This window comes from Taudactylus pleione, unplaced genomic scaffold, assembly GCF_031769625.1.
Source record: "Taudactylus pleione unplaced genomic scaffold, aTauple2 ptg000019l, whole genome shotgun sequence".
In the NCBI taxonomy this organism is placed as follows: Eukaryota; Metazoa; Chordata; class Amphibia; order Anura; family Myobatrachidae; genus Taudactylus; species Taudactylus pleione.
In genome coordinates this window covers 30677652-30703466 of record NW_028284421.1, presented here as the reverse complement: position 1 = coordinate 30703466, position 25815 = coordinate 30677652, and the positions used below count along the sequence as shown (strand labels likewise).

General features: G+C 45.5%; 1 protein-coding gene across 1 annotated transcript in view; it reads left to right on the top strand.

Moving 5' to 3' along the window:
• VPS13C (vacuolar protein sorting 13 homolog C) overlaps positions 1-25815 on the top strand; it is a 452448-nt gene that overhangs the window by 35064 nt on the left and 391569 nt on the right. The window contains exon 4 of the mRNA XM_088446402.1: positions 2418-2513. Within this exon, the coding sequence (XP_088302528.1) occupies positions 2418-2513 (96 nt within the window). The remainder of the gene's footprint in view (positions 1-2417; positions 2514-25815) is intronic.

Here is a 25815-nt window from a genome sequence, read left to right as displayed (position 1 = left end):
GGGGCACTGCATAGGGAGGGTGGCCGCTACTGGGGGCACTGCAGGGGGGGGTGGCCACTACTGGGGGCACTGTACGGGGGTGTGTGGCCCCTACTGGGGCACTGTGTAAAGGGGGGAGGGTGTTACTAGGGCACTGTATAGGGGGGCGCTACTAATGGCACTGCAGAGGTGGGGACGACTACTGGGGGCACTGCAGAGGGGGGGACTACTACTGGGGGTACTGCAGAGGTGGGACTACTACTGGGGGCATTGCATAGGGGGACCACTACTGGGGAAGCTGCATAGGGGTGCCCAAAGCATATTCTTGCATCTGGGCCCACCACTCTCTTGTTCGGCCACTGCTGGCGGTGACTTTGCTTGCCCGGGGTTTTTTGGCTGTGGAGGGGTGGTCTTTCTGGGGGTTGGTTGCCTGGAGAGGCTGGTTAGCTGCTCAATAAAGTGGCTGTGGGAGGGTGGTTTACCTGGGGTACCCCGTTAGTGGTGTAGCCATGGGGGTTGGTTGCTTGGGGAGTAGGTGCTCAGTAATGCTGCCCCGAGGAAAGGGGGGTCTGGCTCCTACACTTTCGTCCTGGCTCCTTGGTTTTAGAAAAATTTGTCAAGCCTTTTTCTAAATAGACAATAGTTGATGGGTAACTTTGGTGATTAGACAAGCCTACATTGGTTCAGAGAGACCTTTTTTCTTTGCAATGTTGAGGTGATTTCTACCAACTGAGTGAGTGCTTTATGGGTTGGGCGACACTGCAGCCATGTAGGGCAGCCAATTGGTCCTCTCTGCACACTTTTTAGAAATTCTGAAGGTTAAGGGTCTGATTACCGTTTGCGTTGGGTATCTTGTGTGATTCAGTGCATGCCTATAAAGAGTAATTGCATAAGTACACTGAAGTGCCAAGGCATGTGATAACAGTGTGTAAAGGTAATGGTTGGTGGTATCACCGTAATGTAACTTCTTGATGCCCAGACCTGCATCAGTTGTAAGTTGACATCTCGTGAGTCAGTTTGAACACCGGCTAGGCTGCTCATGGAAAGGTGACGTGAATTATTAGAGTTCAAATGGGGCATGATAGTGGGTGCCCGACGGATGGGACATTCCATTTCCGAAGATGTACGGTCAACATTCCTCGATCAACAATGTTGCACGTCATGGAAAGAGTTTGACGAATGGTGTGGCCACCACATTTGCATGACATGAGCCCACTCAAGCATTTATGGGGCGTGGTGGAGAGGTCCATTTGCACCCAAGACCCTTGCACCTATGAATATAAGGGAGCTTTGGAAAGCTATCCAGACAGCATGGGTCAACATGTCTCCATAGGTCTTCCATCCACTTGTGGATTTGATTTCAAAGTTGAGTTGCTGCACTTCATCTTACACTATACTAGGCATCTATTGCATTAATTTTGGCGCTTCAGTGTATGTAAGTGCATGGATCTCACACTTAACACTCACTATGACTAAAAAGGTGGAACAGGGGAGGGAAGGCAGTCTAATGTAGGCCTAATACAGTGAAGATATGTTTACACAAATGTGCCTCATGCAGACCTGCACAAAGACGTATGTACACCTGTCAGGTTTGCTACAGGGTATGTGCAAACACATTATTATTTCTGACTGATGCTAATGCATGTTGACATATATACTGCCTATTGGCGTAAATAACCGCCCCCCCCCCCCCCCTCACCTCTCATGCTCCCTTTTTTTGTTCTATTTAAATTTATTTATGACTATTTTGCCAACTATTCTGCATCAGCCCCTTCATGGATTTGTGGCCAAGGATGCCAGTTTTGGTTGGATGCACAAAGCAACTCTTAGTGTTCCCATCTGAAGGCGCAACTTGGGCTCTCCCCATGGTACCAGTGTCGCCCAAAGGATAAAAGAGAAAATGGGATTTTTATGTTTAGATTAAATCCCTTTCTGTGATTCCATTGTGGAACACGGCATGCCTCACCCTGATTACGTAGTTGGTTTCTTCATGATTTGGTGTTCCGCTCTAGTTTGTTTTTCTATCTTGTGAGGCTTGGTTAGAAAAATATGTTCCTCAAGGATAGGGTATAGAGAAGGGAGCTTAAAGCATTGAGAATAATTTTTAATTGCCAGTCCTATAGTAGCCCCTATAAAAACCATGGTAACAGCGTATGCCAATAAATTCGTAGAGAAAAGTATTTAATACCTATAGTATAATCTAGATTTATGCATATAGTTTTAGTTTTCCTTATTTCTTCCTTGAAATGACATGTTATAGTCTTGTTATACTTTTTTGTTTTTATTTTTTCTACTATTTTAATAAAGGAGCTATTTCTGATCAACAAATAGTTGTCCCTCTTGTCTTATCGGTAAGACGATACTGTATGTACTACAGTTTTTAATGGTTCTGTGTTTTTAATTCAATGACTATTTTTTTTTTTTTGCCACATTAACAGATAAACTGATACTAAAAATCCCCTGGAAGAATTTGTATGGTGATGCAGTGGTTGCCACACTTGAGGGCTTATATCTGTTGGTGGTTCCTGGAGCAAGTGAGTATCCAACTGCAAATTGATCGTTCATTACTAATGGGAAATGGGTAGTGCCTGATAAGAATCAGTAAACTTTTCATTTTAAAATATAACATGTGTTGTGTGATAATTGCATACAAAACAGTGACTCCCTGGATCAGAAAATCTGAGCAATACATTGGCAATAAACTGTGCATGACCTTATTTTCACAGCTGAAATCATAAATGTTAAATATTTTTCATTCTCCTATCATTATTTTCCATATGCATATATACATACACACAATGCCTGTATCTTGACCTACTTTATTGTTAGAATTCTCTAATCTGAAGAGCGATTCTTTGGCTTGACATGTATGTTCCTGCGGTTGTCATTTTTGCCATGTTCTATTTATAAATATCCAATTATCGTTTAAGTCTCAAGTCAAAAAGTTTTGTTATGTGTCTCCTCAAACATCCTGAAAACTGCCGGAAATTGTACATTTCTTTCACAGTGTTGCCGATTGCTTCAATATGTGATACATCATTTATAAATACAGCATGAGACTTTGTAATGGGGTCATGACTTGTAAATGGATGATCTTAGTCATTATATTTTTCTGACTTTGGTAAGAAATATAAACCACTATAGCCTTCTGGCAGCCTTTAAACTCATGACTCACAATGAATATTATGACACACAAACGTCTGCCAGAAATAAAATGCAGAAAACAGCCTGAGTTGATCTTGAGAACTTGGACAGTGAAATACAAAGCATAGCTAAGGAAAATATTATCTAAAAAATGTAAGCCTTTGTGGTTGACTCTCCAATTTCTAAATTTTTATTGACTTTGGTTAAAGCAACTGCATTGCCATCATGTCCATATCTGGGAGAACCCACTCCCAATTTTTTGTGGAAATCCATCTTTATGCAGAGACCATTTTCTGAGTTGTTACATACTTTCTCTTAGGAGCGGTTGTGCATTGACTAAAGCTTTTTAAACCAATCTTAATTCTAGAACCTTGATCCCTTTTTATTTGGACCATAGGGCTCGATTTAGACCCGCTCGCTAGATGCGTACGCTCGTTCCCAGCGTATGCAAATTCGGCTAAGTGACGGCATGGCAGGCGATCGCATGGCAAGGCATAAACACGCCCACTATTTCTTGCCGTGTGATCGCCCTGTGTATGCAGACACCCACCAGCCTGTCTTAAGACGCCCACTAGCGCACGTCATCTCCAGAAAGTGTATGTAACCATCGGTACATCGAGGACCATTGGATGCATTCACTGTGCTTGAGGTTGACTATACCCTACCCCAGCACTGCGAGCAGTTCAGTGTAAAATTCAACCAGGTGACGTGTACAATGATGCTGCTTGTTATGCACGCCTCTGAAATGGCGTTAAGACACTCAGGCACGCCTGCGTTCGTACCTCCACTCCCCCGTTTTTAGTGGCCTGCCCCTGTTACAACCCACAAATGGCTTCTCCTGTCACTCATTCAGCTGGGCTGTCTATGCTCGGCAAGCGCACCCTTCCCGATTGCTCGGACTAGTACGCGTACTGCGATGCATTCGCAGATTGCGAACCATCGGCAGCTACGAGCGAAAGCTTCTTAGAGAACAGGTCTGAATCAGGTACTTAGTTCCTGTATGCAGCACTGAAGTCAAAGCCCTCCAGACCTGAAGAATGGCATCTGTTGTGATAAATGGTGAAGGTGCACTACCTTTGTTTATGTTGTTGGTCCTGACCTACCAGAGGAGTTGCAATGTGTTTTTGGTCACAATAATTTGAGGGCAGACAAGTGGAGGTGCAATTAGTTCCATTTCAAAAGTATTTCAAAGTTAAATTGAAATACCTCAGTGGTTGGGACAAGTTTCCCTAGTACTTGCATCTGAACTGACCATGCCTACTTCTGAGAACCAGTAGCGACTCTATTAGTCTCTACAATGATAAAGTCTTGCATTCTAAGCCAAATGTAATCTTGACTATTCCAGAAATAAATATTTCTGTTGGGGTATTAAGCCTGGCAACCTAATTTTTAATATGTCCATGTCATTAATGGACCACATCTGAATCTATCAATAAGCAGACCCGCTGCAATTGTTGACCAGTTCCAAAAGTATTATGAGGACTTATATCATGCTAGGTTAATTGATCCAGCTCTTCAAGCAAGCCCATCTCCCAAAGCTGACTCGTGAATAGAGAGATTTGTTAGATAGGCATATCTCTCTTACTGAGCACATAAGCACCATATCGAACTAAAAGCTAAAAAGGCCCCTGGTCCTGATGGCCACTCCGCCGAGTACTATAAACTATTCTGACACAATATCGCTCAACTTTTGCTGGAATTATATTGATTAATCCATAGACATTCTACTCATCATCAAACATTTAATTACTCATACACAATTATTTTGCCAAAGCCCGATAAAGATCCACAATTAGTGGCTTCCTATAGACCAACTACTCTACTTCATTTAGATTTCATGATATTGTCCAAGATAATTACTCAATTCTCCCGGACTTCCATCCCACCAGCTCCGGTTTGTAAAAGGCCAACATTGGATTAAGGGTATTAGAGCAGCCACTGTAGCCTCTCATGACATTACAAATGTGTCCTCATGTGTAGCTTCAAAACGCAATGTGACTTGCCTGGAGTGAGCCGCCAGGTCCCATGCTACTCTGCTAGCCGAAATTGAATCTAAGTACCAATGCGATGCGACTAGCACACACCAGTAGACTGTGCTGATTAATTTAATATGCGACACTTGTATATCTATGTGCACCTGAGTTTGTATATGAACCACAAAGGAACTTGGAATGAAAAAAACTGCAGTCGTTACATTGTAGCACTTCGTATACAGAGTCAGAGACTCAGTTGCACTCTGATATACAAGTGTCGCTTATCATATTAATCAGCACAGTATACTGGTACATTCCAGTTGCATCAAATTGCAACTTGGGTGCATTTTTATGGGAAAAAAGCTGCAAAAAAGATGCCTAACGCTAGCGGAGTCTCACAGGACATGACACGCAGAGAGGGGCTTTTTAGCACGACTGCAGCAAAGATAAGGAAGAACACATCTGTACTTCTAACAACATGCTTCTTAGCGTCAACTCTCACAAGGCATTTGTTTCTGTCCTCTGGTCGCACCAGTATGAAGTTCTTGTCCACAAAACATTTGGCCAATAATTTATTGACTTGATCCGCTACTTTTATCCTTGCCGTATGACCCCTCTATTGCTGAAAGGACTGGTGGGGGTGTACAAATGCACAGGGGTACTATGCACGGTTGTTCCTTTTAACCTTTAAATCCTGCTTAGACTCATTATTACGAGTTCTTCAACAATCCGTTGTTGTTCAGGTCATTTCTGTGGGAACTCTGTAAATAAAAATCTCGGGCTTTTGCAGATGAAGTACTGTAATTGTATTTTATCCTCATGCCATTTATTGGAAGTAATCCAGGATTTTGGGTCTGCAAGTAAATTTGGATAAATCAACCACAATGTATCTTTAACCGGGGTGTGCATGCCCTTTCTGGCACAGTAACTGTTTCTGGTGGAACCAGGTCTCTGTGGACACATGAAGTTAATCAAACCACACAAACAAAAATCCATGCTAAATAATGTTTATTACACAAAACAAAGTATGTTAAAAAGATATAGTAACACTGTACTTTGCTTTGAATAGATGGAGCTAGAATCTATAATGTATGGGCACTTTTTGCAGTCAATCCCATGGCAAGGCTGCTGTTTGCAATGTGTTATCTTATATACCCTGCTCACCTCTTGAATAAGCATTTTAAAGGTTTAAAGTGCAGCTACAAATTATACATGGTTATTAATAGTTAGTAAGGTGCAGTGTTGCCTCAATTATATACATAAGCAATAATATAATTTACAATTATGACCTGGATTAGGATACAGGATTATCCCTGAATTTTGGATTAGTTTACAGGGTTATTCAATATTGACTATACTTGCAATGTAAACCCTTATCTGCCTGGTCCCATGCGAACCAGACAGAAATCTTTGTCCTTTCTTGTGAAACAGACTTTTCTGTCCAAACACACTTCTGAATCACCTTGTTACATTAAAATATCTAACCTGTTTCAGCAGCCATTTTTTGCTCTCCTATGACAGTAACACTCCCTTCGACTAAGCAAAAGAAAGCTTCACTTACTTGGGTGTCCAGGTTACCAAAAATCCTAATCCTTTTATTATATGGATATATCTAAGGTCCTGACCATTCTTAATAGGGAACAGGTGGTGTCGTCTCCAGCTCTATCTGATGATGTATCTTCACTCATTCTACCTTTTACTTATTTTAGATAAATTTGACATTTAGCAAGTTTTTTCGGAATCATAAACCACAAATTATTGGCTTTATCCGCTGGCAATTAGGAATGTACAGGCTCGGATAGGTTCGAATTTGCACGCCAAGTTCGGATTTTTCCCTACAAAAATCGGGTCTCGGAAAGAGGCAAAACTTCATCTTTCATGGACAAACATCATCATTCTTGGACAAAAGACCATGGATGATGATGTTTGTCCATGAAAGATGAAGTTTTGCCTCTTTCTGAGACCCGATTTTTGGAGGGAAAAATCCGAACTCTGCGTCCAGAAACAAACCTATCCGAGCTTGCACATCCCTACTTGCAATAAATATAAACCACTAATATAACACACTATAATCATGTGGCCCTAATGTGTCATCTTTGGGATTGGCTGCACAATTCAAATGTATATACTGTACTGACTGTTGATAGCAGTTTTCTCACTGGAGCTTAGCTTCCTTTCTGCACCTTTTCAGACTAGGCAATCTCTCAAATTTTGAGGGCTAATACTCTACTTTGGAACACACACAGTGTATGGAATGTTTTGAGGCACGAAGCTCACTTACATGTCCACATATCTATTTTTTTACTCTTTTATATAAAAAAAAACCCCTGACTTTCAACATGGTCTGGCTGTCAGCCCATTCGTGACATGGGTGGACAGAGATGTCTGCTCTATAGGTTGTTTGCTAGACAAACAGTTAAGGAGGTTTCTCACATTTCAGCAAGCTATGGAGAAGTATGGATTTTTCTTCTCTTATCCTGTTGCATACTACCTGGCTTATAATTTTATTAGTCAGGTTATTCTGCATTTTACTGACCATGACTGAACCAACTCTTTTAATTTGCTTTCTCCTTCATCCAATAGGGGACACTGGAGTCTCAGTACAGTGGGTATAGATGTGGGATAACCGGGAGCTGGCACTTTAATAAATCTGAATAGTAGCTAGCTCCTCCCCTTCTATACCCCCTACAGGTCAGTCTTTTGTGCCAGGGGAGCTGGTCATATACATAGAGCTCTCTGCTAAAATCAAGGATCCTCGATCAGCAAGAGGATCAGACAGGCAGCTCACTGCCCCTGCTTGTCTGCTTCGTTGGAGCTGCTGGGGAGACCTCACTGCCGCTGCTTGCGGCATGCACTGGAGTCTTCAGCTACAGAGATCACTGTCTCTGGGGGGTACCCAGACGCGCTGCGTGCGGTGCTCATCGCGTTCCCCCATTAACTCAGCCTGCCGCCGGCAGCATTTGGCAGCAAGAAGGTTAGTGACTCCTGGCATCCTGAGTAGCAGGATTGACAGGAGAAAATGACAGGCGGGCATTAAAAAACAGCAACTGATCCAGCACTGAAAGGCACCAAAATTGAGGGGGCAGAGCTTAACACACACCTGCTCCTGCCTCCTAGCTGCCACAGCGCTCCCAGAAGGAGGCTGGTAGGCATTTTAGAAGACACAGGCTGCTGACAAATGCAGAAGAGAGACCGGTCTGCCCAGATTGTGACATGCACAGTGGGGTTAGACTTGTGAAGAGCAGGTTAGACTGTGTTTACACAGCGATTACAGCACATTATATTGTGTTACACAGCACTGGTCTCTGCATCAGCGCTGGTTGGGCTGGGTTAATAGCATAATCTCCTTCTATGCCCTTAATCTCTTCTTTCTAAACAGTCTCTCTGTGTGTGTTTATGTATATCACTACCGTTTCTCTGTGTGTGTGTGTGAACAGTGAATTGGTAACATGACTTCAAAGGGGTCTAAGGCTGCACAAAAAGCTTTCTCCTGTAAGAATTTTGCAGAGACGTTTACACATGGACTATCATTCAGTTCCCTGTTGTGTGAGAAGAGTGTTTCAGAAACACAGACTGCAGCATCCCCACAACACCCTATTTGGGCTGATCAAATTACATCAGTCATGTCTCAAATGTCTGCAGAGCTGGAAGCTTCTCGCAGGGAGAGAGACGTTGAAAGATCTCAGAGGTCTGCCTTCTCTGAGCCAGACTGGGCGTGGTCTTTACCCAGGTCTGTAGGAGGGTTCACAAGGGTTATGTCAGCCCAGGTTCCTCCCGTGGCATCGTCCTCTAGTGTCCCTGCTAGAAGACTAATACCGAATCCCCTTATGTGGGATGATCAGGAAGAGGATGACATGCCTGATACAGAGGAAGGGGAGGTAAAGGACTCTATAGAGGAACAGGTGCCAGAGGAAGCAGTGCCTGTATCTCAGGGTGTAGAGGCGCTGTTTGCAGCTATACGCCAGGTGTTACATGTTGAGGACATGGACCCTGTGGAAGTTAGGCCGTCTATCTTTAATAAGAAAGACTATAGCAGCTTCCTTTCCAGTGTCTGAGGAATTGGACGAGATCCTTACCTCAGCGTGGAAACACCCAGATAAAAAGTTTCAGATCTATTTAGATTGAAAGAATGTTTTCCTACTCAGAGCCAACCCCCACCCTTTGCTCCCCTTATTTTCCCTTGTTCTTCTTGTGGTTTATGTCTTTCTTTTTCTCCTTTACTTTTAGATGGTTTGCCACAACGTTGCCGCGAGAAATTTTTCTTGCTTCTATATTTTTCTCCTTTTTATACTGAGAAAAAGAATCCCTATATTTTTGTTTTGAAAGGTTACAGTATTTAAAAGCATATTATGTGCTGTAATTTATCTTTGAATGTTTGACTGTACTAATGTATTGTGATTTGCTCAATAAAGAGTTTATTGAAAAAAAAGTTTCAGATCTCATGTAAACTTTTATCCTACTATCCCTTTCCTGCAGAGAGCAGCAAATTATTCGAAACGCCTCCTTCAGTGGACCCTTCAGTGTCACGTCTGTCTAAAAAGACTGTGCTCCCTGTTCCAGGAGCAGTTTCTTTAAAGGAGTCTTCTGACAGGAAGTTAGAAACTACCTTAAAGTCTATGTACACTGTAGCGGGGGTGTCCCTTCCACCCGCATTGGTCAGCTGTTGGGTCAACAATGCGGTGGAAGCATGGGCTACGCAGCTTGCTGAGCGCCTTAAGACTGGTGTTCCGGCAGAGGATCTGGTTCCTCTAGCGGAACAGATTGCAGAGTCTGCTTCTTTTCTTGGAGAGGCTTCAAAAGATATTTGTAGTCTTTCCTCTAGATCCTCGGCTTTGGCTGGCTCAGCCAGCAGAGCCCTGTGGCTGAGACAATGGCAAGCGGATGCGGAATCTAAGAGAGAACGGTACTGGATAAGTGGATATCTCAAGCCGCAGGTGGTTAGTCCACTTATATCCCATCTGCTGCTCCTCCTCCTAGGAAACCCTTTGCTGGACTGTCCTTTCGGTCCTTCCGCTATCTCCCGTGGTTCCAGAGGCAGGGGTAGAGCCACTGCATCCTCCTCCCAGAAGGATAAATCTTCAGTTAAGCCTCCGGCATGACTCGCTTCCTTCTCTACTGGGAGACCCCAGGGTGGGGGCTCGCCTTCGCAATTTCAAAGAAGTTTGGATCAAGTCTTGCCAGGACGCGTGGGTCCGGGACATCATTATTCAGGGATTGAAGTTGGATTTTCAGATCCAACCTCCTCCTCGTTTTTTCACAACCGGTTTGCCGGCATCAGCGGACAAACGGGTTGTAATACAGGAAGCAATAGAAAAGATACTGTCTTCTCGAGTAATAGTGCATTTCCCTATCCATGAGCAGGGTCAAGGCTTTTATACCAGCTTGTTTGTAGTTCACAAGCCGGACGGCTCAGTGAAACCCATTCTGAACTTGAAACATCTCAATCCGTATTTGCGGACCTTCAAGTTCAAAAGGGAGTCCCTGCTGTCTGTCATTGCAGGGCTCGAGAGAGACGAGTTTCTCATATCCTTGGACATAAAGGATGCCTATCTCCACATTCCCATTTGGCCTCCTCATCAGGTATTCATTCGGTTCGCAGTGCGAGCGTCTGATTTTCAATTTCAGGCCTTACCTTTCAGTCTTTCATCAGCACCAAGAGTGTTCACAAAGGTCATGGCACTAATGATGGCTCTTCTTCGGATTCAAGGGGTTACTATCGTCCCGTACTTGGACGACCTACTTCTCAAGGCTCCGTCAGTCACTCAATTACTGCAGGACATCTGGGTAACAGAGTCTTCTGTTACAACACGGATGGATCCTGAATTACCAAAAATCTCATCTACAGCCTACTTAGTGTCTGCCTTTCCTATGGATGATTTTGGACATGGTGGAGCAGAAGGTATTTCTTGCACAGGAAAAGGTCACCTCCATCCAACACATGGTGCGATTGATACTGCATCATTGCAGGGTGTCAGTACACCTGTGTATTTGCCTTTTGGGGAAGATGGTGGCGACCTTTGAGTCCATCCAATACGGGAGGTTCCATGCCCGTCCATTCCAACGGGACCTCCTCTCTGTGGTCAGGGTCCCACCTTTTTCTTAACCAGCGAGTTCAACTGTCACCCAGGACTCGAACATCTCTCCTTTGGTGGCTGAATTCCTCTCCCCTATTGGCAGGCAAGTGGTTTGCAATGTGGGAAAGGATTCTCCTCACCACAGATGCCAGTCTGAGGGGATGGGGGGCAGTGACTCGGGGAAGACACTTTCATGGCCGCTGGACTCGACTGGAGGCGGTACTGCCCATAAACATTCTGGAGCTAAGGGCCGTGTACTATGTTCTTCAGGTAGCACATCCTCTGTTGAAGGGCCGTGCCATCAGAGTGCAGTCCGACAACGCCACAGCTGTGGCATACATCAACAGACAAGGCGGCACCAAGAGTCGGTCCGCCATGAGGGAGGTAAGCCGCATTATTCTCTGGGCAGAGGAATTTGCTGTAGCGATATCAGCAATTTTCATCCCGGGGTAGAAAATTGGGAGGCAGACTTCCTCAGTCGACAAGACATTCATCTGTGAGAATGGATGCTCAATCCACAGGTCTTTCAAGAATTGATTCAGCATTGGGATCTACCTCCAGGTAGATCTCATGGCGTCGAGGTTGAACTATCAACTACCACTTCACTGTTCACGGACAAGAGATCCACAGGCAGTTGCAGTGGATGCTCTAACAACGCCTTGACGGTTTCAGTTTGTTTACCTGTTTCCACCACTCCCACTAATTCCTTGTCTGCTTCAAATAATCAAACGAGAAAGTGTAAAGGTTCTGTTGGTGGCTCCAGACTGGCCCAGATAGGCATGGTATTCCAACCTACATCTTCTACTGATAGACGACCCGTGGCCTTTTCCTCTGCAAGAAGATCTACTGCAACAGGGTTATCTGTCGGGAGTTAAATCTGCTTCGTTTGACGGCGTTGAAAGGGCTATCTTAAGAAGAAAGGGTATCCCTTCCAGTATGATTCCTACTATGTTAATGGCTTGAAAGGAAGTTACCTCAAAGCACTATCATCGTATATGGAAGGCGTATGTCTCTTGGTGTGAACGCAAGGGTGTGCCACCGTCAGAATTCAACTTAGCCAGTCTGCTCCTTTTCTACAGGCTGGTTTATTAGCAGGTCTTCGTCTGGGATCTTTGAAGGTTCAAATATCGGCTCTGTCGATTTCCTTTCAGAAGAAACTAGCATTATTGCCAGAAGGCCACACATTTCTACAAGGGGTTGTCGGGTTACATCCTGACAACCCCTTGTACCTCCAACGGCCCCATGGGATTTGGATTTGGTCCTCTCTTTTCTACAGTGTTCCCTATTTGAACCTTTACAGACTATGTAATTAAAATTTTTATAATGGAAAGTGGTTCTCCTTTTGGCGCTCGCCTCTGCTAGGCATGTGTCGGAGCTAGGGGCGCTTTCTTGTCGTCCGCCTTACCTCATTTTTCATGAGGATAGGGCTGAACTATGTACGCAGTTATCTTTTTCGCCTAAGGTAGTGTCTGCATTTCACATCAACCGATTGTGGTTCCAATGTTTAAAGACGATTCTTCGGCTTCCAGATCACTAGACTTTGTCCGGGCTCTTCGGATTTATGTTGATAGGACTGCATCCCTCCGGAAGTTGGATATGCTGTTTGTTTGATATGATATGGTGCGACCGGGCTGGCTGGCTTCTAAGGCAACTATTTGTAGATGGATTCATCTGACAATCAGTCAAGCCTGTCTGGCTGCATCAAAACAACCTCCTACTTCAATCACAGCGCCTTCTACGCGCTCGGGTCCTTCGTGGGTGGCTGCCCGCGGTGTTTCCCTGACTCAGCTTTGTTGGGCGGCCACTTGGTCAGGCCGGCGTACTTTTGCAAAGTTTTACAGTTTTTACACGTTTGCGGCATCTGCTTAACAGTATGGCCGTGCTGTTTTGCAGAGTTCTCAGCGCTCTCCCACCCGGGATGTGAGCTCTGGGACGTCCCCACTGTACTGTGACTCCACTGTCCCCTAGTGGATGAAGGAGAAAACAAGATTTTGGTACTTACCGATAAATCCCTTTCTTCGATTCCACAGGGTACACTGGACGCCCACCCGGCGCTGTTCCACCTGCATTGGTTATTGTTCTTCCTGGTTTGGACAGTCATTTTTCTTCAAGGTCTGCTTGATTTGTTTGCCTATTTGCTTGTTTGTTCATGTATGTTCTAGCTTCTCTTCTCCTTTATTATTCTATTTTCCAGCTCTCCTCGGGCACAGCTTCTTAAGACCTGACCTGTAGCAGGGTATAGAGAGGGGAGGCGCTACACTACCGTTCAAAAGTTTGGGGTCACCCAGACAATCTCGTGTTTTACATGAATACTGACATTTATCAAATGAGTTGCAAAATTAATAGAACATATAGTCAAGACATTGGCAAGGTTAGAAATAATGTTTTTTAATTGAAATAATTTTGTCCTACAAACTTTTCTTTCGTCAAAGAATTCTCCTTTTGCAGCAATTACCGCATTGCAGACATTTGGCATTCTAGCTGTTAATTTGTTGAGGTAACTGAAGAAATTTCACCGCACGCTTCCTGAAGCACCTCCCACAAGTTGGATTGGCTTGATGGGCACTTCTTGCGTACCATATGGTCAAGCTGCTCCCACAAGAGCTCAATGGGGTTGAGATCTGGTAACTGCGTTAGCCACTCCATTACAGACAGAATACCAGCTGACTACTTCTTCCCTAAATAGTTCTTGCATAATTTGGAGGTGTGCTTTGGGTCATTGTCCTGTTGGAGGAGGAAATTGGCTCCAGTCAAGCGTTGCCCACAGGGCATGGCATTGCAAAATGGAGTGATAACCTTCCTTATTCAAAATCCCTTTTACCTTGTACAAATCTCCCACTTTACCAGCGCGAAAGCAGTCCCAGACCATCACATTACCTCCACCATGCTTGACAGATGGCGTCAGGCACTCTTCCAGCATCTTTTCACTTGTTATGCATCTCACAAATGTTCTTCTGTGTGATTCACAATCACCTCAAACTTCGATTTTGTCTGTCCATAACACTTTTTTTCCTATCTTTCTCTGTCCAATGTCTGTGTTCTTTTGCCCATATTAATCTTTTCCTTTTATTGGCCAGTCTCAGATATGGCTTTTTCTTTGCCACTCTGCCTAGAAGGCCAGCATCCCGTAGTTGCCTCTTCACTGTAGACTTTGACACTGGCGTTTTGCGAGTACCATTTAATGAAGCTCCCAGTTGAGGACTTGTGATGCATCTATTTCTCAAACTAATGAGACTCTAATGTACTTTGTGCTGTTCTCTGAAGGGAGTAGTACACACCGTTGTAGGAAATGTTCAGTTTCTTGGCAATTTCTCGCATCGAATAGCCGTCATTACTAAGAACAAGAATGAACTGTTGAGTTTCATATGAAATTTCTCTTTTTCTGGCCATTTTGAGACTATAATCGAGCCCACAAATGTGATGGTCCAGATACTCAACTAGCTCAAAGGAAGGCCAGTTTTATAGCTTCTCTAACGAGCAAACACATTTTCAGCTGTGCTAACATAATTGCACAAGGGTTTTCTAATCATCTATTAGTCTCTAACGCGTTTTGCAAACACAATGTACCATTAGAACACTGGAGTGATGGTTGCTGGAAATGGGCCTCTATATACCTATGTAGATATTCCTTTAAAAACCAGAAGTTTGCAGTGGCAGGTGGGGAGTTTGACTGGGGCGGTACACCTGTCAAACCGTAACGCAGGTGTCGTAAGGCGAGATCAGGGAGGACAGAAACCTCCCGTGGAGCAGAAGGGCATTTACCACATTAACAATGTTTAGAGCGTATTCAGATTAATTTAATGTTATCTTCATCGAAAAAAACAGTGCTTTTCTGTTAAAAATAAGGAAATTTCTAAGTGACCCCAAACTTTTGAATGGTAGTGCAGCTACTATTCAGATTTATTAAAGTGCCAGCTCCCGGTTATCCCACATCTATACCCACTGTACTGAGACTCCAGTGTCCCTTTTGGAATCTGAGAAAGATATTTATCGGTAAGTACCAAAATCCTGTTTTTAGCTCAAACCCCACCTTTATAGTGTGTTCTACCCATTTCAACTTTTTTAAACTAGACTGAGGGGATTGGGACAGGCTGCCCTAATGGCTGCATCGTTTTCCAGAGTTATCAACTAACACATTGCTAACCCTCATAGATTTCCCTGTTGTCAGGATGAAACTGCAAACCTGTTTAATTGTTTTTGGGCTTATTCCCTGCTAAGGTCTTTTTGCTTCTTGCTAGAAATTTAGCTTTAGAGCATTTGGTTAATTTAATTTTTTAACAGTTTACTGCAATTTGGGCTATATTTGGAATATTACCTCGGGCCAGATCTCTAACAGAGGCTGGCAGCTTCTTACCCTGAATGCCACTACAAAGCAGAACAAAAAAATCCCTAAAATTTGGATCCAACCAGGAATTCTTCCTTTGTTGTTTATCTAATTTGAATAGACTGGTTAAAAGCTTCTATGGATAGAGAAGCTAGAGTTGGTAACTTTTTTGAGGTAAAATGAAAGGTCCACTACGAAAAAGAATCGATCTAAAACGCTCAACATCAATGTTCTGTTTCAGGGGGTAAATTTCACATTTGCTAACACTTGATGCTGAGGGAACCTTTTTCAGAGGAGGCTTTACAAGTGTGAAGTGTAGCCCCAGGTTATGATTTCTGTAGCCCAAGTATTTAAATCTGAAGAGAACAGCTGATCCCTGAAGAGAAGAAAGCTGTCAATGTAATGACGTCTCTGAAAGCTTTAGTGCAGGGTCTCTTAGCTGACCAAACCTTTATTCCCCTTGGCTAATTTCCACAAGATATTCTGCCCAAGAAAAATGCCATCTTAATATTCCCAGAATTTGAGAGAACCGAAGCCTAAAAGTGCCCACAGACATAGCGACATTTTACACGATTTGGCCGATTTCGACGAATCGTGACGACAGATCGTGTAAAATATGGCCAAATCGTGAGGAAATCGTGAGTCCTAACTCACGATCACGATGCGATGCGCGTCCCCGCTGGTCGCACATCGCATCGTCAGATCTGCCGTGCAGTAGGGCAGATCTGACAATCTGGGACAAAATGCACTGGGGAAAAAAAAAAAAAAGTTAAGCAGCACGATAGATCTTATGCTTTTTACTCCAAATCGTGTGTAGGAGCTGCCGGGGGAGAGTTCAGAGGAAATCGCACACATCGTGGGATCGTGTGCAGATCGGTATGTGTGTGGGCACCTTAAGACTTTTTTGGAAATTGAAATATTAACCGGGATGAAAGAAATGAAAAGAGTTCTAGAGTGTTTGGTTTCTGGGTCAGCTTCCCATGTCTTGAGTAAGAGTATCCGCCACACTTCTATAACCAAGTCAGGACTACTGGGGGCAATAAGGCCAGCATGCATGTAGGCTTTCTGAAAGCTGTTTAAACCACTTACAACTGGTAACAGAGGTTTTTTTTTTATTTTTATGAAACAACATTTAGGAGAGTGATTCCTATTTGTCCTGAATGCTGAGGGTGTGACACACAGCTCTCATTAAACCATCACTTGTTTATTAGATGAAGTCTCCTCAATATGGATATTTTGTGATTTTTGTTCTCTTTATAATCCTCTTCCTGAGAGGAAGGTTAGATTCAGATTCCACCCATGACTGGACTAGAACACATCTGTGGGACCTGCCCGGTCTAGCTGAAGAGGAGGTTTTAATATTCTTCCCAAGCAGAAATTGTCACTAAGCCTTTACAGACTTAGGGGAGAATTCAAGTATATCCGTTAATTTAACGAATGTGAAAGAGTGGTAGCATCGGTCTTTAACACCTGGGGCTATTCAATTAGAGCTGCTTTTTCACCCGAGACCCTTTTTAACATCCATTTATTAGGCTTCTCTTTTCAGGGCTGATTAAACCCGAAAAAAATCTGAGTTAAATCCAGCCTGTGGACTACCTTCAGGGCTTATTGAATAGCCCTGGGGGATAAATTAGCCCACGGTAAAGTACAGCGCTACTTGAATTACCTCCTTAGCCAAGCTCTGGGCCCCCAGCATTTCTTCTGGGACTAAGCAGGCCAGGATATTTACCTAAATATATAGCTGGGGAGACCATGGTAACAATCTTCCCACTCGACACCCCAGGTGATTTATATGTTGAGTGAACTCTGCAATGAAATAGCTTTCTATAGGAGTCTCTTGTACTGCTCCTTTTGTCTATCATTACAGAAAAAGAGAGCATGAAGTGTACATGTGTAAAACACAATAGGAGGAGAATTAACTGGAAAACAGACAAATTAATAACCCCAGAAAATAAATGAAAAATGAATCAAAATGACACTCCCTTGTTTAGGAAACCTAGAGTAGCCCTTACTGTGTTCTGTGTCTGTCCGCTAAAGACTGCTCTTGAATCCTGCGAGAGAAAAATGCCATCTTATTTATCGAGACGATTCACACACTGACAGGAATTAGGCTCCTCCACTGACCTTGACTAAAGCTGCTCAATGAACCGTTCCCATTCTTCCCTGTCAGTGCCTGGTGAGACATGTCACCCATAATCTGACCCCCTAGCCAGCACTGAAGGCTGTGCCCTTAAGTTTGTCAGCCCTGCTGACCAACCACAGAATGGTTCTCTCCACTGAGAGGGTCATTCCGCTACTGTACATCTGGAGTGCAGCCTCGTGCAGAAATGCTATCTGCCATTATGTCAGCAGCCGCACAGGGATGACATTCCCTAACTACAGGTGTAGGTACTTTACCAGGTCTCACCACTTGAGGTCTTTTGGTAGGAAAAATGGAGGGCCGGCAATATGAGGTGCTTTTCATCATCTATTCCCCATTTCTAGTGCACAGCGTGCTGTGCTGTCTTTTAGCAACTGTAACAGTGACAGCAGCTGAAGTTAATGAAACACAAATGATTGTAATAAGTTAGGCTTAACCAAGTTGACCAGCAATTTCCAACACTTTTCTGGCCATTTAAAATAACGATTCCTTTGAAAATCAAAGTTAAGTTGAACTCGTTCAGTGCATATATCTTCATATAATTGCTTAGCGTCAGAGTAAGTTTGATGTGTAGGAGCTGTGTCATTGGCTAACATTGCTGTATAAGTTGTGAACAAGTCTTTGCTTAATTTTGCATAGTGATCCAAGTTTACGTTTTTGAGTGACACAGACTATAATTTGCCTAAGGAGCATAGGTTTAGAAGCCTCCCAGAACAAAATGATATGTTGAATGTTCTATATTATACATCAACATCTACTTCACATAGTTTAGAAAGTGAAACTCTAATTTAGACTTAACTTCCACATAAGATTCAATGTAGGCCAGAAATTGACAATAACGTTGTGGGGGCTGTAATTCTAAACAAAACCAAGATGGAGCATTATCTGAGATGGCTATATTCTCAATAACAGTCCTATGAAGAAGGGAGGATGATCCAGCCAAAAATCTTTCCTGGAAGTGGTGTGATGTGGATCAGAAAAAAATGTATATTCCCAATAGACAAGGTGTTGGTACCTACAGGGATCTATCAAATGTAGTCTATTTGTCTGTAGGGACAAGGAAAATCATGCATTACTCCACCCCTTACCCATCAGCGTTGATTAATCCAAAACAGAAGACTGGGTAGTTTTGAAATCTGCACCCAAAAGTTTGGCCCAGTCTTGGAGGTGAGTATAGATATTGTTTAAAGCATCATTAGGACCCATAGGAGCATGCACTGAAGTACCAAAAGTTATGCGATGATACGGTCCCAAGTTGGAATTCTCTGGAATATTCCATCGTTGTGAGAGGTACATGAAATACATAAAGGGCTGCAAATCGTCATCAAGCAATGCAACGTAGCAGTTGCTAATCAATGACTTGTTTAGGCAGGCCAGATGACCCAACCCATACCATGTGAACACACCCCACACCATTATGGAACCACCACCAGCCTGCACAGTGCTTTGTTGACCACTGGGATTCATGGCCTTATTGGGTTTGCACCACAACCCAGCCCTACTATTAGTCCAAAATAACTAGAACCATGACTCATCAGACCACGCCATGTTGCCAGTCTTCCAGGCTCTAAGTCCAGTTTTGAAGTGAAAACAGGGGCACTTTGGTGGGTCTTCTGCTTCCAGAAGCAGCACAGACTGTGTAATGGTTAGCATTACTCCCTCACAGCACTGAGGTCGTTGGTTTGATTCCCACTACGGCCCTAACACTGTGGAGTTTGTATATTCTCCCTGTGCTTGTGTGGGTTTCCAAAAATTGTTAACCTAGTGTGCATGTTTGTGAGCATGTGGTCAGGAATATAGATTGTAAGCTCCACTGGGGCAGGGACTGATGTGAATGGACAAATATTATCTGTAAAACGCTGCAGAATATGTGTGCGCTATATCAATAACTGGTAATAAATACATAAATATCCCTTGGAAGATAAAGAATGCTGGGATGAGCTGCTGGGTACGCATCTGGTACCTTCTACATTGAATGTGGACGTGATTTGAGCCAGTGTTGTTTGTCTGTTACCACATGCTCGTTCATTAAGCACCTGTGCTTAGCCACTGTGCTGTCCACGGTGGGAGGTAATGCCTTCTATGAGGTAATCTCTGTAAACATCATTGCCTTCGTTGATCGATGAATGTTGAATGTCCACACAACTTCGGAAATGGAATGTCCCATCCATCATGCACCCACTATCATGCCCCGTTTGAGCTACGATAATTCATGTCGCCTTGCCATGAGCGGCCTAGCCGGTGTTCAAACTGACTAATGAGATGACCGATTACAACTGATGCAGGTCTGAGCATTTCCAAAATGTCACTGTACGGTGACACCACCTACCATTACCTTCAAATACTGCTATCCCATGACTTTTGGCACTTGTGTATATAGTAGTTGCAGTAAATGTCTCCCGATCTAAACTAAGTTTAGCAAATACTGGCTATTAGGATCAGAAAAACTATCTAATGTTTTATAGTTTTAAAAATCTTGCTGACCCCCATCTACATAGAGGTAAAGGAGGCTGTCCTTTTAGTTCCCTATCCAGTTATCCATGAGTGTATTGGGTTCAGACTGTCGCTAATGAGATTCTTGAAGCTTGCTACACCTGGTTTGTGATGTTGCAAAACCTTTATCTGTGTATTCAAGTCTTCAACATTCCATATGACAAATTTTAAACTATGCTTAGCTGTCAAAGAATATAATGGATTAGTGCCGTAGTCAGTCTACACCAACTATATGTCAGGTTGCGGCCCAGGATCAGCCGTTACTCACCTCAGCACTGGCTTCCCCTGATATCTAGAGCGGTCAGACTCCAGGTACGGCGGCGAGTGACACGCTGAGGATTATACCTGGGGTCTGCTAGGACATCCGTGTGCTCGCTCCGTGATGTGGTTTCTGCGGTTACCATCATGGACACAGCCATGACAGTCTGTATACACCTGACTACCCTTTTCCCAATGGTAGCATTGGTTGCGGTCAGCTGAACGTCTTCTGAGTACAATCTATTAAGAGACATCTTCTGTGCTAGCTCCCCGGCTGAATCCTCAAAGCGTGTGTACTGAGTTCATCATTCAAGTACCATCTCATGATACCATCCTCCTGTGCTGTGTCTGAGGCCACAGTGTGTGTACTTAGTACATCATCCAAGTACACACCTTTTGTGCCAGCATTGCGACTGAAACCACTAAGTGTGTTCTCTGTACATCACTTCAGTACAATCCTCCAATATCTTTCTCCTGTGCTTGCTCTGTGGTAGTCTTCTTCCATTTTTTCCTACTTGTGCCGGATACCCGACCAAAGGGGCGCGACCTGCTTACTGGGTGCAGCTTAAGTTCAAATCCTGTTTGGAGGGATCACTGGTGAACACCTCCCAGTAAATTAGACTATTTGGTTAGGTCTCGCCAAGATCCAGTACTGGTGGATGTGGAAAAACACTAATCCAGGCCCCTCGCCTCCTGTTCCCTCCTCAAACTGGGTCCACGTCTTCTAATCTTGTGGAGGAGAATCATCTTAGCCAGAGCGTGACACTAGATTAACGAAAAGTACAATATTAGACCTACATATGCTACCCCAACATGTCCCAGTGAGCACGTAGGGTAAGCAGATATAATAAAACAGAAAAATATCACAGAACATGACCATGTATTTAAAGCAGGGGTGTGCACCGGCCACTTTTCGTGTTTTGGATCTTTCTTCGTGTTTTGGATCTGGATTGGTTTTGCCAAAACCACCCTTCCGTGTTTTGGGTTCTGGGTTTTGTGTTTTGGATCTGTATTTTTTTGGAAAAAAGCATAAAAACAGCTAAAAATCACAGAATTTGTGGGTTTTTTTTGCTCCTATGCTATTAACCTCAATAACCTTAATTTCTACTCATTTCCAGTCTATTCTGAACACCTCACAATAGTGTTTTTATGTCCAAAAGGTTGCACCAAGGTAGCTGGATGACTATGCTAAGCGACACGAGTGGGCGGCACAAACACGTGGCCCATGTAGGAGTGACACTGCAGTGGCAGACAGGATGGCAGTTTGAAAAACTAGGCCCCAAATAGTACATAATGCAAAGAAAAAAAAGAGGTGCAAGATGGAATTGTCCTTGGGCCCTCCCACCCACCCTTATGTTGTATAAACAGGACATGCACACTTTAACAAACCAATCATTTCAGCGCCAGGGTCTGCCACACGACTGTGGCTGAAATGATTGGTTCGTTTGGGCCCCTACAAAACAAGCTGGCAATTAATCTGTCCCTGCACAAACTGGCTCTACGGAGGCAAGATGTTGTCCTCATCCTCCTCATCCACCGATACCTCACCCTCTTCAGTGTTGTGTACATCCTCATCCTCACAGACTATTAACTCATCCCCGCTGGAATCCACCACCACAATCCCTCTCTACGTTCTGGAGGCTGGTCTCCCTGAAAGAGTTGATAATTCATCTTGATGAACATCATCTTCTCCACATTTTGTGGAAGCAACCTCCTACGCCTTTCGCTGACAAGGTTCCCGGCTGCACTAAACACTCTTTCGGAGTACACACTGGAGGGGGGGGCAACTCAGGTAAAATAGAGCCATTTTGTACAGGGGCCTCCAAATTGCCTCTTTTTCCTGCCAGTACAGGTACGGACTGTCTGACATGTCTACTTGGATGCTGTCACTGATGTAATCCTCCACCATTCTGTCAATGGTGACAGTATCATATGCAGTGACAGTAGACATGTCAGAAATTGTTGCCAGGTCCTTCAGTCCGGACCAGATGTCCAAACTTGGTCCTGCCTGCCCTGCATCACCGCCAGCGGGTTGCTTAGGATACCCAAGTTGTTTCCTGGCAGCCCCAGTTGCGGGAGAAAATGAAGAAGGAGCTGTTGACGTGTCACGTTCCGCTTCAGCTGACAGTGTGTTCACCAGCAGGTCTTTGCACCTCTGCAGGCTTGTGTCTGCCGGAAAGAGAGACACCACATAGGCTTTAAACCTAGGATCGAGCACGGTGGCCAAAATGTAGTGGTCTGATTTCAACAGATTGACCACCCTGGAAACCTGGCAAAGCGAATGAAGGGCTTCATCCACAAGTCCCACATGCCGAGCGGAATCGCTCCGTCTTAGCTCCTCCTTCACTTTCTCCAGCTGCTTCTGCAAAAGCCTGATGAGGGGAATGACCTGACTCAAGCTGGCAGTGTCTGAACTGACTTCACGTGTGGCAAGTTCGAAGGGCTGGAGAACCTTGCACAACACGGAAATCATTCTCCACTGCGCTTGAGTCAGGTGCATACCCCCTCCTTTGCCTATGTCATAGGTGGATGTATAGGCTTGAATGGCCTTTTGCTGCTCCTCCATCCTCTGAAGCATATAGAGGGTTGAGTTCCACCGCGTCACAACCTCTTGCTTCAGGTGATGGCGGGGCAGGTTCAAGAGTGTTTGCTGGCGCTCCAGTCTTCGGCACGCAGTCGCTGAATGGCAAAAGTGGCCAGAAATTTTTCGGCCCACCAAAGCGTCTCCTGCACGCCCCTGTCGCTTTTCAGAAAATTCTGCACCACTAAGTTTATTGTGTGAGCAAAACATGGGATGTGCTGGAATTTGCCCAGATGTAATGCCCGCACAATATTGGTGGCGTTGTCAGATATCACAAATCCCCAGGAGAGTCTAAGTGGGGTAAGCCACTGGGCGATGATTTCCCTCAGTTTCTCTAAGAGGTTGTCGGCGGTGTGCCTCTTACTGAAACCGGTGATACACAGCGTAGCCTGCCTTGGAACGAGCTGGCGTTTCTGAGATGCTGCTACTGATGACGCTGCTGTTGTTGCTGCGTAAGGTGATACATCTACCCAGTGTGCTGTCACAGTCATATAGTCCTTAGTCTGCCCTGTTCCACTTGTCCACATGTCCGTGGTTAAGTGGACATTGGGTACAACCGCATTTTTCAGGGCACTGAGGACACTTTTTCTGACGTTTCTGTACAGTCTCGGTATCGCCTGCCTAGTGAAGTGGAATCTAGACGGGATTTGGAACCGGGGACACACTACCTCCATCAATTGTCTAAATCTCACCGCACTAATGGCGGATACTGGACGCACGTCTAACACCAACATAGCAGTCAAGGCCTCAGTTATACGTTTAGCTTCAGGATGACTGCTGTCGTACTTCATCCTCCTCGCTAAGGACTGTTGGAGGGTCAATTGTTCAGTAAAAGTAGTGGTGTTCCTACTTCCTCTCTGGGATGATGAGCGACTCTCAGCAGCAGCAACAGCAGCAGTGGCAGCAGGAGGCGTAGCAATGCAGGATCCTCCGGAGGAATCCCGGATAGGAGAGTCAGTCATGCCAGTGACATGGCCTGCAGGACTACTTCCGATCCTGACTAAGGAGGAAATTGACGAGGAGGGAGTTGACTGTGTGGTTTGCAGGCGCTTGGATACAACAGGACAAAGGGATTTAGATGTCCCTGGACTGCTTACGGTCTTAGCCAAAGTTTCTGAACTTGACAGTAACTTTTTATGAACGCGCTGCAGGTGCCTTATAAGGGAGGATGTTCCTAGGTGGTTAACGTCCCTACCCCTACTTATTTCACCTTTACATATGGCAAGACAGTTGTCTGGATTTGGATAGAAATATTGCCAGACCAAAGAGGTGGAATGTTTGGTCTTCTGCCCAGGCATCAGTGGCGGGCTGGGCCGGGGGGCAGGGTGCCATGTGCCCCCCGGGCCGCAGCGTCATGCGGGCCACGGTGCAGACTGTGTCACAGACTGCACCGCGTGTGTAGCGCTGACCGGACGGAGTTCGGTCAGCGCTACACAGCACAAACACACAGCCGCCGGAGACGGCAGCTGTGTGTTTGCTTTAGCAGCTGATCAGACAGACTCTCATCGGCCGCTGCTCCCACTGCCAGAGCTGGACATCTTCCAGCTCCCGCAGTGGGTAATGGGAGTGACGCGTCACTCCCATGACGTGTCACTCCCATAATGCAAAGCGACGGACGGAGGAGCTGATCTCGGCGGCGGGACCAGGAGCAGGAGCGGGTGTCAGGTAAGTGTGGTTTTTTTTTTTTTATTATGTCTCTATTGCGGGGTGGGGTGACGGACTCCTAGGGGCACTACAATGGGGGGACTCCTGGGAGCACTACAAGGGGGGGACTACTGGAAGCACTACAAGGGGGGGGACTCCTGGGAGCACTACAAGGGGGGGGGACTCCTGGGAGCACTACAAGGGGGGGGGACTCCTGGGAGCACTACAAGGGGGGGGGACTCCTGGGAGCACTACAAGGGGGGGGGACTCCTGGGAGCACTACAAGGGGGGGGGACTCCTGGGAGCACTACAAGGGGGGGGGACTCCTGGGAGCACTACAAGGGGGGGGGGACTCCTGGGAGCACTACAAGGGGGGGGGACTCCTGGGAGCACTACAAGGGGGGGGGACTCCTGGGAGCACTACAAGGGGGGGGGACTCCTGGGAGCACTACAAGGGGGGGGGACTCCTGGGAGCACTACAAGGGGGGGGGACTCCTGGGAGCACTACAAGGGGGGGGGACTCCTGGGAGCACTACAAGGGGGGGGGACTCCTGGGAGCACTACAAGGGGGGGGGACTCCTGGGAGCACTACAAGGGGGGGGGACTCCTGGGAGCACTACAAGGGGGGGGGACTCCTGGGAGCACTACAAGGGGGGGGGACTCCTGGGAGCACTACAAGGGGGGGGGACTCCTGGGAGCACTACAAGGGGGGGGGACTCCTGGGAGCACTACAAGGGGGGGGGGACTCCTGGGAGCACTACAAGGGGGGGGGACTCCTGGGAGCACTACAAGGGGGGGGGACTCCTGGGAGCACTACAAGGGGGGGACTACTGGGAGCACTACAAGGGGGGGACTCCTGGGAGCACTACAAGGGGGGGACTCCTGGGAGCACTACAAGGGGGGGACTCCTGGGGGCACTACAAGGGGGGGAATACTACTGGGAGCACTACAAGGGGGGGACTACTACTACTGGGGGCACTACAAGGGCAGGACTTCTTCTACTGGGGGGGCGCCGTAGCACGCACGTTCTTTCGGGCACCCTGGCTACACGCTACTCCTCTGCCAGGGCCGCCTGCATGCATTTGCCCCCCAGGCTAAAAGTTGCCAGGCATGACCGTGATGAACTTTTTCATCCCGCAGACAACAACTGTCTCCCCCGGAGCCTGATTTAAACAAACCACATCACCATCAGAATCCTCCTCGCC